This window comes from Euprymna scolopes, chromosome 4 (assembly GCF_053919585.1).
Source record: "Euprymna scolopes isolate OS-2025 chromosome 4, ASM5391958v1, whole genome shotgun sequence".
NCBI classification, from domain to species: domain Eukaryota; kingdom Metazoa; phylum Mollusca; class Cephalopoda; order Sepiida; family Sepiolidae; genus Euprymna; species Euprymna scolopes.
The window spans coordinates 171,238,561-171,257,534 of record NC_136485.1 but is presented as its reverse complement, the minus strand read 5'-3'; the positions used below and the strand labels follow the sequence as shown (position 1 = coordinate 171,257,534).

The following is an 18,974-nucleotide window of genomic DNA, read 5'->3' as shown; positions in this document are numbered from 1 at the left end:
GGCACCTCGTGTATATATATATATATATATATATATATATATATATATATATATATATATATGTGTATATATATATATATATATATATATATATATATATATATATATATATATTATGTTTGTGCAAAAATAATGTTGTTTCTTGACATTCTTCAAAATATCATAACTCCTTTCATAATAAACTTTATTAATCGACACATTTTTGCCAACAAGAAACAAGTTTATTTATCTTCTTAACATAGAAATCCGGAATTATGGAAGCGATGAAGTCATTGAAAGCCGATTAAGGATCATCTTGGCTTTGAAGCATTTTTTCGTGTAGTAAGTTGCTTGAAAAAAATGATAATCGGTGGGCAAGAACTCCGGTGAATATGGCAGATGAGGCAAAGTCTCATAGCCCAATTCACTCAACTTCTGCAGGGTCAGTTGAGCAATATGCGGACGAGCGTTGTCATGGAGGAGAATTGGTCCCTTCAATCTCGGGCACATATGTTGGAGCTTCAGGTGCATTTCATCAATTTGTTGGCAGTACTTCTCCGCCATAATCATTTCACCCGGATTCAAGAAGCTGTGATGGATAAGACCGGCTGCAGGCCACCAAACAGTCACCATAATTTTTTGTGTGCAATTTCAGCTTCGGGAAATGTTGTGGAGCTTCTAACCACTTTGCTGAACGTCGCCAGTTGTGGTAGAAGATCCACTTCTCATTACACGTCACAATCCGCTCGAGAAATGGGTCGTTTTGTTGCGCAGAAGGAACGTAGAAGACTCCTTAAAACGACAATATTTTTTATTATCGTTCAATTCATGCGGCACCCATTTATCCAACCTTTTTGACTTCTCTATTTGCTTTAAATGGCGAACGACTGTTGAGTGGTTGACTTCGAATTCAACAGCAACTTCGCATGTGGTTTTGTAAGGATTGGCTTCAGTTAAGGGTTTCAAATGTTCGTTATCAATCGCAGTCGGTCGGCCATGACTGTTGTCATCTTCGAGGCTCTCGTTACCATTGCAAAATTTCTTGAACCACCGTTGTGCCACACGTTTGTTAGTGGTCCCTGTGCCAAATACATCATTGATATTACGAGCTGTCTTGGTAGCATTTCGGCCTAGAACTGGAACAAGAAAATTGTGCGGATTTGAATTTTGTCCATGCTGTTGAAAAGCCTGCAAAAAATTATTGCAGAGATTGAGATAGGTAACGAATAACACAATTCGATACCCTAACCTTAACCCTAACCCTAACCCGATTCGATAGAGTGAAAAACGCGCATCAAAATTATATATAACATGGCTATATATATATCAGTGAATTAATTCAGAAATCATGCACAAAATAACATATGTGAGAAAACAATAGTTTTTTCATCAACCTAATATATATATATATATATATATATATATATATATATATATATTACCATCCACAGTTGAAAAAAAAGAAAGAAAAAACAAACTAATCAGGTAAATAAAAAATATTAAATTATTTAATATTTGTTTATTTATCTGCCCACGGCTGTACATTCCTGCATTGTAAGCCTTCAAAACACCTTTTATATATACATATATACATATATATACATATACACATATATATATATATATATATATATATATATATAGAGAGAGAGAGAGAGAGAGAGAGAGAGAGAGAGAGAGATCAATATCGCATTTTTCAAATAAATCTTTATACCTACAAACATTAGTGTTTCGTGCTTACACAGTCACGAATGTAAGAAATAATTACTGTTATGCTTGATTTTGTAAGATAAATTCTTTACCTCAACGCCACCGGCAATTAACACAAAAATCGGCGGAAGTTAAATATCTATAAATGCCATGTCGACAGGCATTCAAAGTAAACAAGCAGATAGTATTCGACAACAGAACTAGGAACGTTGCTATCGCGCTAATATGAACGACTTTTATCTCAAATTTTTAAACAGGGCTCAACTATAATACTTTTCAAATGGAAGTAGAAGTCTTTCTGGCATTTAAGGATTTCAACAATGTCTAAGGAGTAAGAGACTAGTGGTAGAAGCACCAGCCCATATGTGGCAGCAATACTCTATGCATAGGTGAATTGTGGCTTTGTAAAGATGTAGGATTCTCTCTTGTGAGTAATTTTCTAACATGATAGCGAAAGATCACCTTCTTTGCAGCAGTCTTGGCAATGTCCTCAATGTATTTATTTCAATTCCTGTGAATGTTAAACTGAGAAGTTTGTAAGATCTAAGCATTAAATCATCAATCAACTAAACTCCAACCTCTGTCTCATCGCCGAAACGTGGTATCCGTTTGCCTGTTTTACAAGTTTTTCAATGGCAAGTACTCTAACTCCGAGCACTAGTACCTCCTTGACGACAAGCATCTAAAATCCTACCCTTACATTGTAGAGACCCCAGATACCATTAAAGCAATCTACTCAAATAGCTTTTTCCCTCGGACTGCTGGACTTTGAAATTCCCTTCCTGGCCCTTGCTTCCCTGACTGTACTGATATGCAGAAATATAAGTGTAATGTGAACAGATGCCTTGCTGTCACACTCTATAAATAGTTTCCCTGCAAATCTAATCCCAATAGTAGCCCCTCATGATTAAGTGACCCTGTGCATTGTTTGAGGTGAAAAAAAAGCCAGTAGTAGTTTTTTTTTATTATAATAATAATAATAATAATAATAATAATAATAATAATAATAATAATAATAATAAGTCTAAATGGTAGGGTGTTATGTGTTATGTGTTATGGCACTCGGTGGTTGAGTAAGTTTTAGTAGTTTTCTAGAGGTGTAAGCCATGTTTAGTTTCAGAAAAGGTTCCGATAGTTAGTTGTTCTACACAAGTCCTGGAGGTGACTAGTTCTCAGTAGACAGAACAGTTTCCGATGGTTAGTTGTTCTACACAAGTCCTGGAGGTGACTGGTTCTCAGCAGACAGAACAGTTTCCGATAGTTAGTTGTTCTACACAAGTCCTGGAGGTGACTAGTTCTCAGTAGACAGAACAGTTTCCGATGGTTAGTTGTTCTACAAAAGTCCTGGAGGTGACTGGTTCTCAGCAGACAGAACAGTTTCCGATAGTTAGTTGTTCTACACAAGTCCTAGACGTGACTGGTTCTCAGTAGACAGAACAGTTTCCGATAGTTAGTTGTTCTACACAAGTCCTAGAGGTGACTGGTTCTCAGCAGACAGAACAGTTTCCGATAGTTAGTTGTTCTACACAAGTCCTAGACGTGACTGGTTCTCAGCAGACAGAACAGTTTCCGATAGTTAGTTGTTCTACACAAGTCCTGGAGGTGACTGGTTCTCAGCAGACAGAACAGTTTCCGATAGTTAGTTGTTCTACACAAGTCCTAGAGGTGACTGGTTCTCAGTAGACAGAACAGTTTCCGATGGTTAGTTGTTCTACACAAGTCCTAGAGGTGACTGGTTCTCAGCAGACAGAACAGTATCCGATGGTTAGTTGTTCTACACAAGTCCTAGACGTGACTGGTTCTCAGTAGACAGAACAGTTTCCGATAGTTAGTTGTTCTACACAAGTCCTAGAGGTGACTGGTTCTCAGCAGACAGAACAGTTTCCGATGGTTAGTTGTTCTACACAAGTCCTGGGGGTGACTGGTTCTCAGCAGACAGAACAGTTTCCGATAGTTTGTTGTGCTACACAAGTCCTAGAGGTGACTGGTTCTCAGTAGACAGAACAGTTTCCGATGGTTAGTTGTTCTACACAAGTCCTGGAGGTGACTGGTTCTCAGCAGACAGAACAGTTTCCGATAGTTAGTTGTTCTACACAAGTCCTAGACGTGACTGGTTCTCAGTAGATAGAACAGTTTCCGATAGTTAGTTGTTCTACACAAGTCCTAGAGGTGACTGGTTCTCAGCAGACAGAACAGTTTCCGATAGTTAGTTGTTCTACACAAGTCCTAGAGGTGACTGGTTCTCAGCAGACAGAACAGTATCCGATGGTTAGTTGTTCTACACAAGTCCTAGACGTGACTGGTTCTCAGTAGACAGAACAGTTTCCGATGGTTAGTTGTTCTACACAAGTCCTGGAGGTGACTGGTTCTCAGTAGACAGAACAGTTTCCGATAGTTAGTTGTTCTACACAAGTCCTGGAGGTGACTGGTTCTCAGCAGACAGAACAGTTTCCGATAGTTAGTTGTTCTACACAAGTCCTAGAGGTGACTGGTTCTCAGTAGACAGAACAGTTTCCGATGGTTAGTTGTTCTACACAAGTCCTGGAGGTGACTGGTTCTCAGCAGACAGAACAGTTTCCGATAGTTAGTTGTTCTACACAAGTCCTAGAGGTGACTGGTTCTCAGTAGACAGAACAGTTTCCGATAGTTAGTTGTTCTACACAAGTCCTGGAGGTGACTGGTTCTCAGTAGACAATTCTTGAGTTGGAATCCAGTGCAAAATATTCTTCCCATGTTGACATGAAGAAAACATATGCGAAATTGCTACAGAAAAGGTTTAATATTTACGGAGTAATTCTGGTTTCTGATTGGTTGGTAGGAAATGTGAATTAATTTGATTCGTCAGTTCCTAGCAGCATCGTTTATAAATAGAATCTCCTGACTGTGCGGGATCATACCCCATTATAATTCCTTTATGATGGGATGTCTCCTAGCGGCCTCGGCTGCATGGAGACAGGGTTGTACCAGTCAAGGATTCATCACTTGACACTCAGCCCAACAGGTGAAGGACCGGGAACCGGCCCAGCACCTGTTGGACTGAGGTACACCGCCTGGGTAATACCTAGGAAGTCCACCCTCCCAGGCCTTGCCACCGGGCTTTCCGGTGGGGCAAGTTTATTGCTTGCTGCCTGAGGCGCCCCGACCAGGGAATGCCGACGGGGTTACTCAGGCAATTTTTAAAATTGCAGGAGTGCCCCTCCTTTAGGGGAGCCTGCAGGTATCCCACTTTCCAGGCCTTGTGCCAAATAATGCTGATGTGGGCAGCATTTAAATATATACCCCATTATAGTTCTTATGATGGGATGTGTCTTCTAGCAGCTTCGGCTGCAGAGAGACAGGGTAGTAGTACATGTCAAGGATCCGTTCTTTACACTCAGCCCGATAGGTGAGGGGTCGGGAACTGGCCCAGCACCTGTCGGACTGAGGTATACAGCTTGGGTATCACCTAGAAGGTCCTTCCTCCCAAGCCTTGCCATCCGGCTTTCAGGTGGAGCAAGTTTATTGTTTGTCACCTGAGGCGCCCCTACCGGGGAATGCGGACAGGAGTGCCCAGGCAATTTTTGTTGAGGCAAGAGTGCCCCTTCTTTAGGGGAGCTTGCCTACTCTCCACCTTCCAGCCTTGTGACACATTTTGCTGCAGTGGACAGCAGATAAATATCTACCCCATTATAGTTCTTATGATGGGACGTGTCTCCTAATGGCTTCGGCTGCATGGAGACAGGGTAGTAGTACACGTCCCGGATCAGTTCTTGACACTCAGCCCGACAGGTGAGGGGCCGGGAATCTCCTAGGCCTTGCCACCTTGCTTTCGGGTGGAGCAAGATTATTGCTTGTCACCTGAGGCGCCTCGACAGGAAAATGCCGAGGGGGGTTACTCAGGCAATTTTTGCACTTGCAAGAGTGCCCCTCCTTTAGGGAAGCTCGCTTTAGATCCCCACTTTCTCGGCCTTGTGCCAAATATTGCTGAGGTGGGCAGCAATTAAATCACTACCCCATTATAGGGCAAAAAATATTGCAACAAGTTTTTAAAGGAAAGAAACTTAGTTTTAGTAGCATTAAACGTTACCATCTACTTACGGACGCATTTCACTACTGATGAAAGACTGTTTCTTTAATTTTCCTAGATATGTGCGCATCCGTTTTTCTCTCTTGTCTGTTATAGAGCAGGGTGCCATTTGTAAAGATAACCATCTAAGACACGATTTTATCAGGGAAGTCATTTATGAATATCAGGAATTATAATTGTTCAAGGATCGACCGCTGAGGCACACCTGCATTAATATCGTGTTGTTCAGATGTTAAGTATTCATCCAGAAATACCAGAAGATTTAATTTTTCTGAAAAATCCTTCATGCCAGACTTTGTCAAAGACTTTAGATATATCAATAGCTTCAGCCCTAGCTGCCTCTGCTACAGAGTTCTTTATCTTTTTTTTTGTTTACTTCTTTTTTTCCTTTTACACTCTTCCTTCTCTTTTTTATTTACGTCATTTATTTATATACATCACTCTCTTACTCTTTTTGTTCTGACGTTGCTGTTATTTTAGTAGGAAGTCTGTTTCCTTTTTTATTGTCGCTTTCCTACCATATGATCACGTCTTTTTTACATTTTACGTCACTTATTTACGTCATTTTCTTACAAGTAATGTTATTTACTCTATCATATCTACCACCACTTCTTGTCTCATTTATCTTTCCTTCCACCATCTGCTTTACCTGGCCCCTTTCGATGGACACACGCGCGTGCGCACACGCACACACACATATGTAGGCACCGCCAAAACTGGGGGGGGGGCAGGTAAGTACTTTTTGACGGACCGTCTTTTTAAAAATCTACCAAAAATCAGGTAATTATCCGATCAATACGAAATTTTCAGCGATTATTAAGAGAAGAATGAACTTTATAACAGTGTACTTATTTTTCATAAACGATATATACACACACATATATATATATATATATATATATATATATATATATATATATATATATATATATATATATATTGCTTACAACCCCCCTTGTTTTGAGGGGGTTCCAAATATGCTTAAAATAATCATCTGAAACTGAACAAAACATATTATGTTGTTGTAAGGGACGGGATTATAGATTTAAAAAAAAAAAAACTTGTTTGCATACCTTATTTTGACGTCTGAATATCAGAACTTCGATTGTGTTTAATTATCCCGCTTTTGAGTTTTGAAATGTGAAATTCAGTGAATATGTTAAGTAAAATAATTAATTTAAGTTAAGCAAAACAAAAAAATTTTTTTTAATATTTATACGAAAAAAGCCATTTTAAAATCTTTGATAAATAAATTAACAATTTCTTTTTAGCGAGCCGAATAATGCATGACTATTATTAAACAGGGAATGCTTTGAAGAATCGATACAAAAAAAAACGATAAATATTGTGCCCTTTGTATTAAAAATATCATTATCTTTTCGATCAAGTTTGGAAACGTTTACCGCCTTTCGACTTCGGTGGACCAAACGCGCTGAAATAATTTTTTTTTTTATTCTGCTTTAAATTGCCCCCTCCCCTTTTTGGAGAGCCTGGCCCCCACACACATACACATTAAAAACCAAACTCATACAAATGGTCATCCATCTGGTACTGGCCAGCCTCAGCGTTAATAATACATTGAAATTTTCGTCATTGAAAAATAAGTCATTTTTTTTGGCTTTTTGGTCTTCCGTAGTTTGCTTTTTATCAAGTACAAATGTAAACAGTAATCAAATCGACTCGAAGGAACTGGTTGCCTATATGAATAAGTGGAATTATTTGAAATCCAGGTACTTATATTATAATATTTTTGCATATTATCTTAGAAAATCATCCTAAATCTTAGTTAGACAAGAAATAAATAAATTAATTCTTTCAAAAACCTTCTTTTTTAACTATTTATATACGTTTTTTGTGCAAAACAAAAAACGCCAATTGTTAACTTTTGGAGAAAACTTAACATTTAAAATTTAATTAAAAATAGTAGAAAAAGTTTACATTATTCTGCTTTCTATATAATAAAATTCAGGGTTTTATCTTTCTGGAAAAAAAAGGTTACTCAGAAATAATGGATTTTAATAAATGTAATTTCGTTATAAAAAAAAACAACTTGATTTTTCGGCCATTTTTTGGCGGTGCCTACATATATGTATACATATATATGTATACACACACACACCCACACACACACACACATATATATATATTATTTTTACGTACCTGAATGTTATATATGAAAATAATTATATATATTTATATATATGATGATTTTTGTCATATATCTATAATATAAAGCTGAACGTCTGTGTGTGTCTGGTCACGAATAGGCTCCTATATGGTTGACTATTTTAAAAAACTGATTACATATAATGATAGAAGATGTATCGAGACACAGGAATGGGTATGTTTGATCTGGCATAATGATGATTCATTAAAATTGTGGGGTCTACGTACGCGCCTGGTCCACAAAGTATGGAAATAAAAAATTAAAAAATTAAAAAAAAACGTTTACAAGTGTTTTTGATATAGATATACATAATAATACTTTGATAAGTATGTTTTAACTTAAATAGGGATGGTATAATAAAATTGTGGTGTCTGCATTAGCGCCTGGCTCCCATAGAATGGAAATAGGCACAAACTTTAATAAAGACTTTTCATATCTATCTGCGTAAGTATTTTTTTTTTTACAAGGGGGTCACTCAGGGATAAGGGTTATTGCGTGTACAGTAATCAATGAGTATTGTAGCAATCTATTGGGGGTTTTGATAGAGTGTCTTACTTAAGGGGGCGGTTTGTCAGGAGTTTTTTTTTATGTTGGACTTGAAGACGTCCAAGTTGTAGTCAGGTAGGAAACAGGCAAGCGGCAGAGAGTTCCACTGGCGTGCAGTTCTAAGAAAGAAACTTTGCTCACGGAAACCCCGTTTGGATTTAGGCACAGATAAAGAGTGGGGGGTAATTATTGACAGTAGTTTCAGCCAGATGGGTGTTTCTCGTGAAAGATTGGCGAGGGGGGACGAGGGATTGGAGCTCAGACGAGCACCTGCCATGGAAATAATGATAAAAAAAAGACAGGCTCGCAACGTCTCTTTTGTGGGAGAGAGGTTGCAGGGTAGAGAAAAGGGCATCCCCCACTAAACCACGAAGTCTATTTTGTACTCTGTCAAGGCAGGATAGGCTGTTTTTAGCAGCTCCTGCCCAGATGTGGCAGCAGTACTCCATTCTTGGACGTACTTGGCTTTTATACAGATAGAGAATTGCATCAGTAGTGAGATATCTTCTGGAGCGATAGAAGGATCCCACCATTTTCCCAGCATCCCTGGCAACAGATTTGATGTACGTGTTCCATTTCAGATCAGGAGTAAAGGTCAAACCCAGAAGCTTGTCAAAACATTGAGCCTCTCCAAGACGAGAGCCATCCATTTCAATTGATGCCAGATGGGGATCAGAACGTTGATGATGTAAAGATAGAAGCTTGGTTTTGGATGCATTAAAAGTGACCAGCCACCTCTTCCCCCGTTGTACCATGTGCTCAAGATGAGAGAAGAGAGAATTAGAGAGAACTTTGTCATTTACGGCTTTTGATGTGTTGCCATAGATGGTCGTTTTATCAGCATGAATGATTTAAGTATGTGTTTTGGGAGATCAATTATGTTTCAGTTTGAAGAAATATGGTATAATAAAAGTATGGGGTGTTCGTTCGCGCCTGACCTCCATAGAATGGAAATATGTCACAAAGTTTAACAAGGTTTTTTAATAAAGATCCACAGAATAGTGTGATAAGTGTTTCAGTGTGAACAGGTATGGTATAATAAATTATGGGGTTTATCTATTTTATTTTTACTTTCATCATATTTTGCTTTGGTTTTGATACCCCGAAATTCGAAGCTATCCTTTTACAACCCTTTCTGTTCATAACCTAACATACTTTCATAAATCAGAGTCTATTTTCTGTAGGCTATTTTTGAACCCAGTCAACGACGGGTACTTTTGCTAATATATATATATATATATATATATATACACACACACACACACATGAGGATTTTGTTTTTAATTTTAGGGATAATTAAATTCGGTATGATTTATCTTTCCCTAAGAGGTAGGAAGTTTGACATCCTTAGATCCTAATAATCCCTTCACATTTTTTGGACTATATATATTTAAAAATAAAAAAAAATAGAATCAGAATTGCTAATTGTATTGAAATAATAAAAGAATATTAAAACTGTGCCACGATCAATATGATGTGTATATTTTTACTTACAATTTTATAATTTGTATCTAGGATGGTGTTATTTTTTATGGAGTCATCATAACCAATGAAAGGTAGTACAGATTCAACCTGAAAGGGAAATTAAAAAAAAATATTTATTGGAAACAAAACATCAAACCATTAATTGTAATAATATCTAAACATAGCCCTAACGTGTGTACAGTGTACAAAGCTGTCTATAATTACGTAAATCTCGCCCTATGAATAATCAAACGGCAAGTCCGAAATCTTCAGTGGTTGCTGAGAGTTGAGAAGCAGACTTGCTTCACCACGCTTAATGCATGTTTAATGATTAACGCCTCTTAACGGATATAACACGAAAATACCTGTACCGACAAACACCTTTGGACCATTTACAAACGTACACTGACTGTATACATATACGTTTCTATTACCACAATCGGACTATATGGAATCAAATGCGCATTTGGCATTTAATACTACTTCCTATAAATTTTAACTGTGGGTGGAATTTAATTCCAAATGTCCTTTCGGCTAATAACCCATCGTCAGTGGAAAAATAAATCCTTTGTCTTGGATGTAAATTGCAATTTACATCCAAGAGAGAGGATTTATTTTTCCACTGACGATGGGTTATTAGCCGGAAGGACATTTGGAATTAAATTCCACCCACAGTTATTGAATTATTTATTGTTCATTTATTTATTTATTTATTTATTTATTTATCTTCACACAACGACTATACATTCCTGCATTGTTTTAGCCTTCTAAAAATAACTTTTATTCTCTAACAATGCTTCAAGCAAACTACGCCATACTTCTTATATATATATATATATATATATATATATATATATATATATATATATATATATATATATATATATATATATATATATTAGTGAATTTGAAAGGCCACAGAAGAGATAAGCGTCATACTTCTTAGAATAATACTTACTTTACTGTAGCTTATTGTCACAAATGTCACGAATACACGATTCCAGCTAGATCGGATCAGTATTTTCCGATAAAACTTCTAGAGTAAATGTGGTATTGTGGTGAATAAGGCCTATCAATTCATATTAATCTTTAAAATCCGTGCATCGAACAGATACTATAATAATTACTTCGCTTCACCTTATTATTACAAATGTCCCTATAAAATTTCAGTCAGAGTAAATATGGTATTGTTGTGCCTAATCCCTACCTAATACCATAATACTTAGTCCGCTGCACATTACAAATGCTTATACAAAATTTCGGCCTTATCGGCCTGGTAGTTTTATGAGAAAAAGTAAAATGGTAGGCATACTAACAGAAATATATAAATGAATTTAAAAACTATATATAAATGGTTGGTCTATAAATTTTAAAAACTATATATAAAATGCTTGGTCGATAAATTTAAAAACTATATATAAAATGCTTGGTCTATAAATTTTAGAAACTGTGTATAAAATGCTTGGTCTATAAATTTAAAAACTATATATAAAATGCTTGGTCTATAAATTTAAAAACTATATATAAAATGCTTGGTCTATAAATTTAAAAACTATATATAAAATGCTTGGTCTATAATTTAAAAAACTGTATATAAAATGCTTGGTCTATAAATTTAAAAACTATATATAAAATGCTTGGTCTATAAATTTAAAAACTATATATAAAATGCTTGGTCTATAAATTTAAAAACTATATATAAAATGCTTGGTCTATAATTTAAAAAACTGTATATAAAATGCTTGGTCTATAAATTTAAAAAACTGTATATAAAATGCTTGGTCTATAAATTTACAAAAACTATATATAAAATGCTTGGTCAATAAATTTAAAAACTATATATAAAATGCTTGGTCTATAATTTAAAAAACTGTTTATAAAATGCTTGGTCTATAAATTTAAAAACTATATATAAAATGTTTGGTCTATAAATTTAAAAACTATATATAAAATGCTTGGTCTATAAATTTAAAAACTATATATAAAATGCTTGGTCTATAATTTAAAAAACTGTTTATAAAATGCTTGGTCTATAAATTTAAAAACTATATATAAAATGCTTGGTCTATAAATTTAAAAACTATATATAAAATGCTTGGTCTATAAATTTAAAAACTATATATAAAATGCTTGGTCTATAATTTAAAAAACTGTATATAAAATGCTTGGTCTATAATTTAAAAAACTGTATATAAAATGCTTGGTCTATAAATTTAAAAAACTGTATATAAAATGCTTGGTCTATAAATTTAAAAAACTGTTTATAAAATGCTTGGTCTATAAATTTAAAAACTATATATAAAATGCTTGGTCTATAAATTTTAGAAACTGTGTATAAAATGCTTGGTCTATAAATTTAAAAACTATATATAAAATGCTTGGTCTATAAATTTAAAAACTATATATAAAATGCTTGGTCTATAAATTTAAAAACTATATATAAAATGCTTGGTCTATAATTTAAAAAACTGTATATAAAATGCTTGGTCTATAAATTTAAAAACTATATATAAAATGCTTGGTCTATAAATTTAAAAACTATATATAAAATGCTTGGTCTATAAATTTAAAAACTATATATAAAATGCTTGGTCTATAATTTAAAAAACTGTATATAAAATGCTTGGTCTATAAATTTAAAAACTATATATAAAATGCTTGGTCTATAAATTTACAAAAACTATATATAAAATGCTTGGTCTATAAATTTAAAAACTATATATAAAATGCTTGGTCTATAATTTAAAAAACTGTTTATAAAATGCTTGGTCTATAAATTTAAAAACTATATATAAAATGTTTGGTCTATAAATTTAAAAACTATATATAAAATGCTTGGTCTATAAATTTAAAAACTATATATAAAATGCTTGGTCTATAATTTAAAAAACTGTATATAAAATGCTTGGTCTATGAATTTACAAAAACTATATATAAAATGCTTGGTCTATAATTTTAAAAACTATATATAAAATGGTTGGTCGATAAATTTAAAAACTATATATAAAATGGTTGGTCTATAAATTTAAAAAACCATATATAAAATGGTCTACCTATTGTTTACCCGGATAATTATAGTCGATAAAAACAACTATAGGCGCAAAACCTTTTCTGTACCAAGAAATTGTCTTACCTTTGCTATGGCGGCCGTACGAGTCTCGTCGTCCATCCATTGTGTTTCTTGAAACATCTTTTCCAGAGAATTTCGTAAACTGAGTACGAGGTCAATAGCCTGTTGAAAGGAAAACAATCGCCTTATCTTTAAAGATTTGTAAATAAAACAAGAAATTATTAAACGAATATTTTCAATCGCAATAATTAACATGTTGATAGATAAAAATGCAATTTTTATTAGTTTGTGTTGCATTTTCATTGATTTTTTTTTTACTTGGGGGTCATCACTTATCAAGGCCTGAAAGCCACTTGAGGGTAAGAGTTAATGAATGCCAGATAGACAGTGAGAAAACACAGTAATGGTGGAACTTGATAAGATCTAATTATATAAGAGGACAACTCAATAAGAAATTGTCTAGATTAGACTTAAAAACGACCATGTTATAGTCAACTGGGAAGCAGTCCCACGATATTATGTTCCACAGATGGACAGTTCTAAGAAAGAAGGCGATTTTGTTGATTTTTAATCACAGATAGAAGGTGAGGGAAATTGTTGACAGTTCTTGCAGTTAGACGAGTATTTGTTGCAAAAGTTATTCCGGGAAGGTGGAGATGCATGGATTGAAACTCAGTCGATCAGCTACTATAAATGTAAGGAGAAATTGCAGAGATAGACTCGAAACGTCTCTTCTGTGAGAAAGAGGAAGTAAGGAGACGAAAAAGTCATCATCCACTAGATTTCGAAAGTTTTTTTTTTTACCCTGCCAAGGCATGAAAAGGGTAATTTTAGTATGTCCTTCTCAAATGTGACAACAGTATTTCATCTTAAGACGTGTTTGGCTTTTGTACAGATAGAAAATTACGTTGGTAATGAAATACTTTGTGCAGTGTCTGAATAATCCCACTATTTTTCTTGTGGTTTTGGCAACGGATTTGATGTTGATCATCAATTTCAATTCAGGAGTGAACGTAACTCCTAGAAGTGTGTCAAAACAGCTTGCTTCCTCGAAATAAGGGCCGTTCATTTCAATTGGCGCCAAGTTGGTAGTTAATGGTAGTGTTGAAAAGGTAGCAGCTTGATTTTGGATGTATTATCAGTAACTAGTGGAAGGATGAGACCGGCTTTGCCCGGTTGTAAAATACGCTTAAATATGATATTTTAATTTTCCAGATTTCATATATATTATTATAGAGTCGTGATTTCAATAGTACAAAAAATATTTGGGTGCGATCAGCTAGAATCGAAACCGAAGGCAAAACTGTAGAATTCAAAGTTGGTGACGTTACCACTGTACCAACATGACACGCATATGAACTGATCAAAAATAAACTAAGATGAATCTTAATAAAAAATGAAGGTCTCGGAAGAAGTTAAAGTCACACTTTTGGTGCTAAGTTCCTTTCTGTTTATTGTAACGACTCGCTACTATATTGTATGAAATCCCACGTTTTATATGACCTTGGCTTTTGACCTTGACTTTGCCGAATTCGGCCATGGTCGAAATTTTCATGGAATTTCACCTTCCCATTTTCGAAGTATGCAACAATCATTAACATGCAAAATTTTAGACTGATCAGATAAATCGATTTTGATTTACAGTGTTTCCATGACATAACTTCTAGAATACATTATACGACATAGAGAAGTAAAGCCTAATTAAGAATTTATCCTATCCTTACATTGTCAGGTGAAGCTATACATTTTCTCGAGTGACTTAAGTTCTTATTTGTTATATACTCAAGATAATTCTTTGGAGATTTCATTAAATCCGTTCAGAAAGTCGTAATAAATCTAATATAAACAACTGTTTCATCTTTACAGCATTTGATGATGACATCCAAATCTTATTTCGCTTATTCGGACTAGTATTCTGTATTAGAGCTGAGACGAACACTTAATTGCTCAATATTACTATCACTTGCCGGGGAGTATTTCTTTGCCGTGTCTGCATTGTATGGACGTTTCTGGAATGTTAGTTCCTGGATATATACACGGTGCTAGTTGACCGTTGACCCTGAAAAGGGCTTCATTCGCCCTTTGAAAGGTCTTGTTTTTAATCCTTCAAGGAGACTAGCCACCCTCCTCACCAAACAAGTGGTGGGGGAACCAGTTTAGTCGCCGGTGACCTGACTATGAGGCAGGTAGTACTGGGTTACATGGTACCAGTAGCATATGACATGACCTAACTATATAACTACACAAAACTTGGATAGACGACAAAAACTCGACAGCAAACCACACAGCTTATAAAAAGTGTAAAGGTGAAGTTCAACGAGCCCTCAGAGCCATGAAAGAACGCTGGTGATACACTAAAGCCGCTGACAGCAAAATCTTAAAGGATTTCTACGATGGTTTGAAGGAAGTATTTGGTCCTCAGAAGAGTGGTGCGTCCCCCTTAAGCACTGCTAATGGAGAAGCACTCGTCACTGACAAAACAGATATTCTCAACCGTTGGAAGGAGCACTTTGAAAATGTCTTAAACACGTCTTTTATCATATCCTCCGTCCCACAGAGTGCAGAAATACCGGAATTGTCGTTTGAACTTATGAAGAAGTATGTGTATCCATCAAGCAAATCGCAGCTGGTAAATTACCATTACCAAATGACCAATTCCTTCGGAGGTGTATAAATATGGTGGAAACTTTTTGGTGAAAAAACTTCATACTCTTTATGTGAAGATATGGAAAGCAGGTCAGGTTCCATAGACGCCTGCATCATATACCTCTACAAGAATAAGAGAGTCAAGAATGTTTGTGACAACCATTGTGAGATATCTCCACTTTCGGTTGCTGGAAAGATGCTGGATAGACTCATTCTAAACAAAATCATTAAGCATCTCGTCGATGAGGTGAGACCCAGTGTAGTTTTTGGTTGGGTCGCGGCACCACTGACACGATATTTTCACTCTTTCAAGTGGCAGAAAAGGTCCAGAAGAGAAATCAGGATTTGTATATGGTGTCTGTTGACCTGATGAAAACCTTTGATACTGTGAATCGTGACGCTCTTTCGCAGGTCTTGAGAAAGCTTGGTATTCCTGAGAGCATGCTAAGCATGAATATTTCTTTTCATGAGGGGATGAGGACTAATGTTGTCTCTGATGGCATGATGTCCGGGTGTGTAATGGCACCAGTTCTCTTTGCGCTTTTCTTCTCACTTATGCTGAAACATGCATTTAGTGATGACATGGACACTGGTGTCAAGTTTCATTTTCGGTCATCTGGTGGATTGTTTAACCATTAACACTTCAAAGCCAAAACTCTTCTCAGAACAGAAGTTATTTGCGATTTGCTTTTTGCCAACGATGCTGCTCTGGTGGCAACATCCTTCGAGGAAGCGCAGGCTCTTCCCAATCAATTTTCAGCCGCATCTAGGCCCTTTGGACTGACAATAAGCATAAAAAGACTGAGGTAGTACATCAGTCTTCCCCTACCCCAAAGCAAGTTGGAGGTGTAAGGCAAAATCTACCTGAGTATAGATTTCCCGATGCGTAAACTGAAAGTAGATGGTCTTGATATAAATTATGTTAAATCGTTTCTCTACCTCGACAGCAAAGATAATCATAGTGGATCCCTTGATGATGAAATTGTTCACAGGATTGCTAAGGCAACGTGTGTCTTTGAAAGCCTTCGTCACCACTTGTGGGATGAAAGGGTTATCCGACTGGACACAAAAATTCTTTTTTATCATGCTGTTGTTTTCTCTATCCTTCTTTACGGCTCTGAGTCATGGACTCCGTACAGACATCACATTCATCAGTTAGACGCATTCCATAAAAGCTGTCTACGTTTGATTTGTGGTCTTACTCTCCACAACAACGTTTCAAATGCGGAATTATTCACAAAATGCAAAATATCTGGCATTGAACCATTCCTCTTCCAGTCACAGTTGTGGTGGATTGGTCACGTCTTGAGGATGCCTGATAACAGAATACCAAAAATTGTTATATACAGTCAGGTGGCAGATTGGGAAAAGAAATGTTGGGCGGCCTTGGCTTAGGTACAAGGACATGTTGAAAAGTAATCTGTCTGTAGTAAACATACCATATGGAAGTCTTGAAAAAGAAGCGAGTGATTGTAAAGAAAGTATTCGAAAAATTCATTATGATAGCCTAAGTAAGTTGAGAGAAAACAGAAAAAGAGCAAAACGATTGACAGTGGCAACGCTATCAGCAGCTGCCAATCCATATTCAGGTTCTATATGCGAACTTGTTTGCAGGTCTCTTGCTGGACTGAAAAGTCATCGGCGACAAAAATATAAATGAATTTAAAAATATGGGTTGGCAGAACCTCATACGTTGTATCGACAGGAGAGTCCATGATATATATATATATATATATATATATATATATATATATATATATATATATATATATATATATATATATGTATGTATATATATATATATATATATATATATATATATATATATATATATATATATATATATATATAATAAAGAGAACGTGGTTGTGTTTAGAGAGTCAGGAAAACTTACCTGCTTTTTAGATGTGTCTGGGAAATAGCTATCCACATAAAGTCGACTAACCGCACGCGGCAAAATCGTCTGCACATGATCGGCACACACTTTTTCTCGGGGTTTAGGAACCTTTGTTAACAACATCGCCTACAAAAATAATCTAATTCTTTATAAAATGTATTTAAAATAATTTGCTTTTTTAAAAGCGTTCTGTAGTTGTTAATTATCTAGGCCGTGTGTACCGAGAAATTATTTTGACAAAGACGTACACTTGGTGACAAAAGCAAAGAAAAAAACATCAAGATAATTATCAAATTTACCAAAAAGTCATTTGAATAAAAATTATGAATCTGACATCATGTTTAATAGCTGGCCAGTGTGTACCGAAAAATTATTTTGAGAAAAGCAGGCACCTGGCAACAAATGAAAAAATATCAAATGTTAAAGGATCATTTGAATAAATATTATGAACCTGACACCAGACACCTGCATGGGAAGAAACAACAAACTTGATCAATTGTCAAAAAGAAGATAAGTATGATATTTGAAAAGTTATTTACAACAAAAGGCTACACAGGTGCAATCAAGACACAGCAAAATCAGGTCAATTTTGTAAAATGACCATGGCCAAATAAAACACCTCTGAGGTGTGGCTTCAGTAAAAATGTCTGAGAGTTTTTCAGATGGTCAGAAATGACTATATTATAATAACCTAAAAGGATATCGATATTGGTTCACGATTTGAGCATGTGGAGTACATCAAATTCGCATGTGTGTAATTTCCCTCCTAACAACCAACCATCTATAATCATCACCGATAAAAACCGATATATTGTTATATTTTCATATACCAATGTGACGTCCTTCTTTTAAACACAGCAGAAGTACAACATACATAAAGCTTTTCAATTATTGTATATTTGTATAAATAAAGTAAAGCCATTAATTTTATTATTTCATTGTTATCGATAGTTTTTTTCCTAGAAATTTTTTAATATATATATGTGTGTGTGTGTGTGTGTGTGTGTGTGTGTGTGTGTGTGTGTGTGTGTGTGTGTGTGTGTGTGTGTTATTTCAACGAACACGATACATTAGTTTGGTCGTCTATCGATTCATTTATTGGAAAATCATGACCGATCTCCAGAATTTTTAAATACAGGGCAGACTGATGAAGTTTTCCAAGATGTTGGGAAGCATTTTTTCTTAAGACATTTAAACAACTTTAGAAGAATAGGAGCTAGTTCCGGTTGGAACTGTTTGGGCACTATGATTGGAATGTTGTCAGTTGCTTTCTTGGAATCAAGACATAAATATTGCACAATGTGTTTTCAGTCATGGGAGGAAATATGGAAGGTAGACGACCCAAATCGCAAAGGATAGAATTTGCTGCAAAGTTCTTTTGACTTTGCCAGATGATGACGAGATTACCTCAGGTCCATTGATGATGGTT

At 35.3% G+C, this 18,974-nt stretch overlaps 1 protein-coding gene across 3 annotated transcripts in view; it reads right to left on the bottom strand.

The window, feature by feature from the left end:
- The window catches only part of LOC145270282 (endothelin-converting enzyme 1-like), a 180,223-nt gene that overhangs the window by 58,666 nt on the left and 102,583 nt on the right, over positions 1-18,974 (bottom strand). For all 3 annotated transcript variants that reach the window (XM_080125928.1, XM_080125933.1, XM_080125938.1), the window contains exons 11-13: positions 17,543-17,671; positions 13,066-13,164; positions 9,963-10,040 (exon numbers count right to left, since the gene is read on the bottom strand). In XM_080125928.1, the coding sequence (XP_079982054.1) occupies positions 9,963-10,040; positions 13,066-13,164; positions 17,543-17,671 (306 nt within the window). The remainder of the gene's footprint in view (positions 1-9,962; positions 10,041-13,065; positions 13,165-17,542; positions 17,672-18,974) is intronic.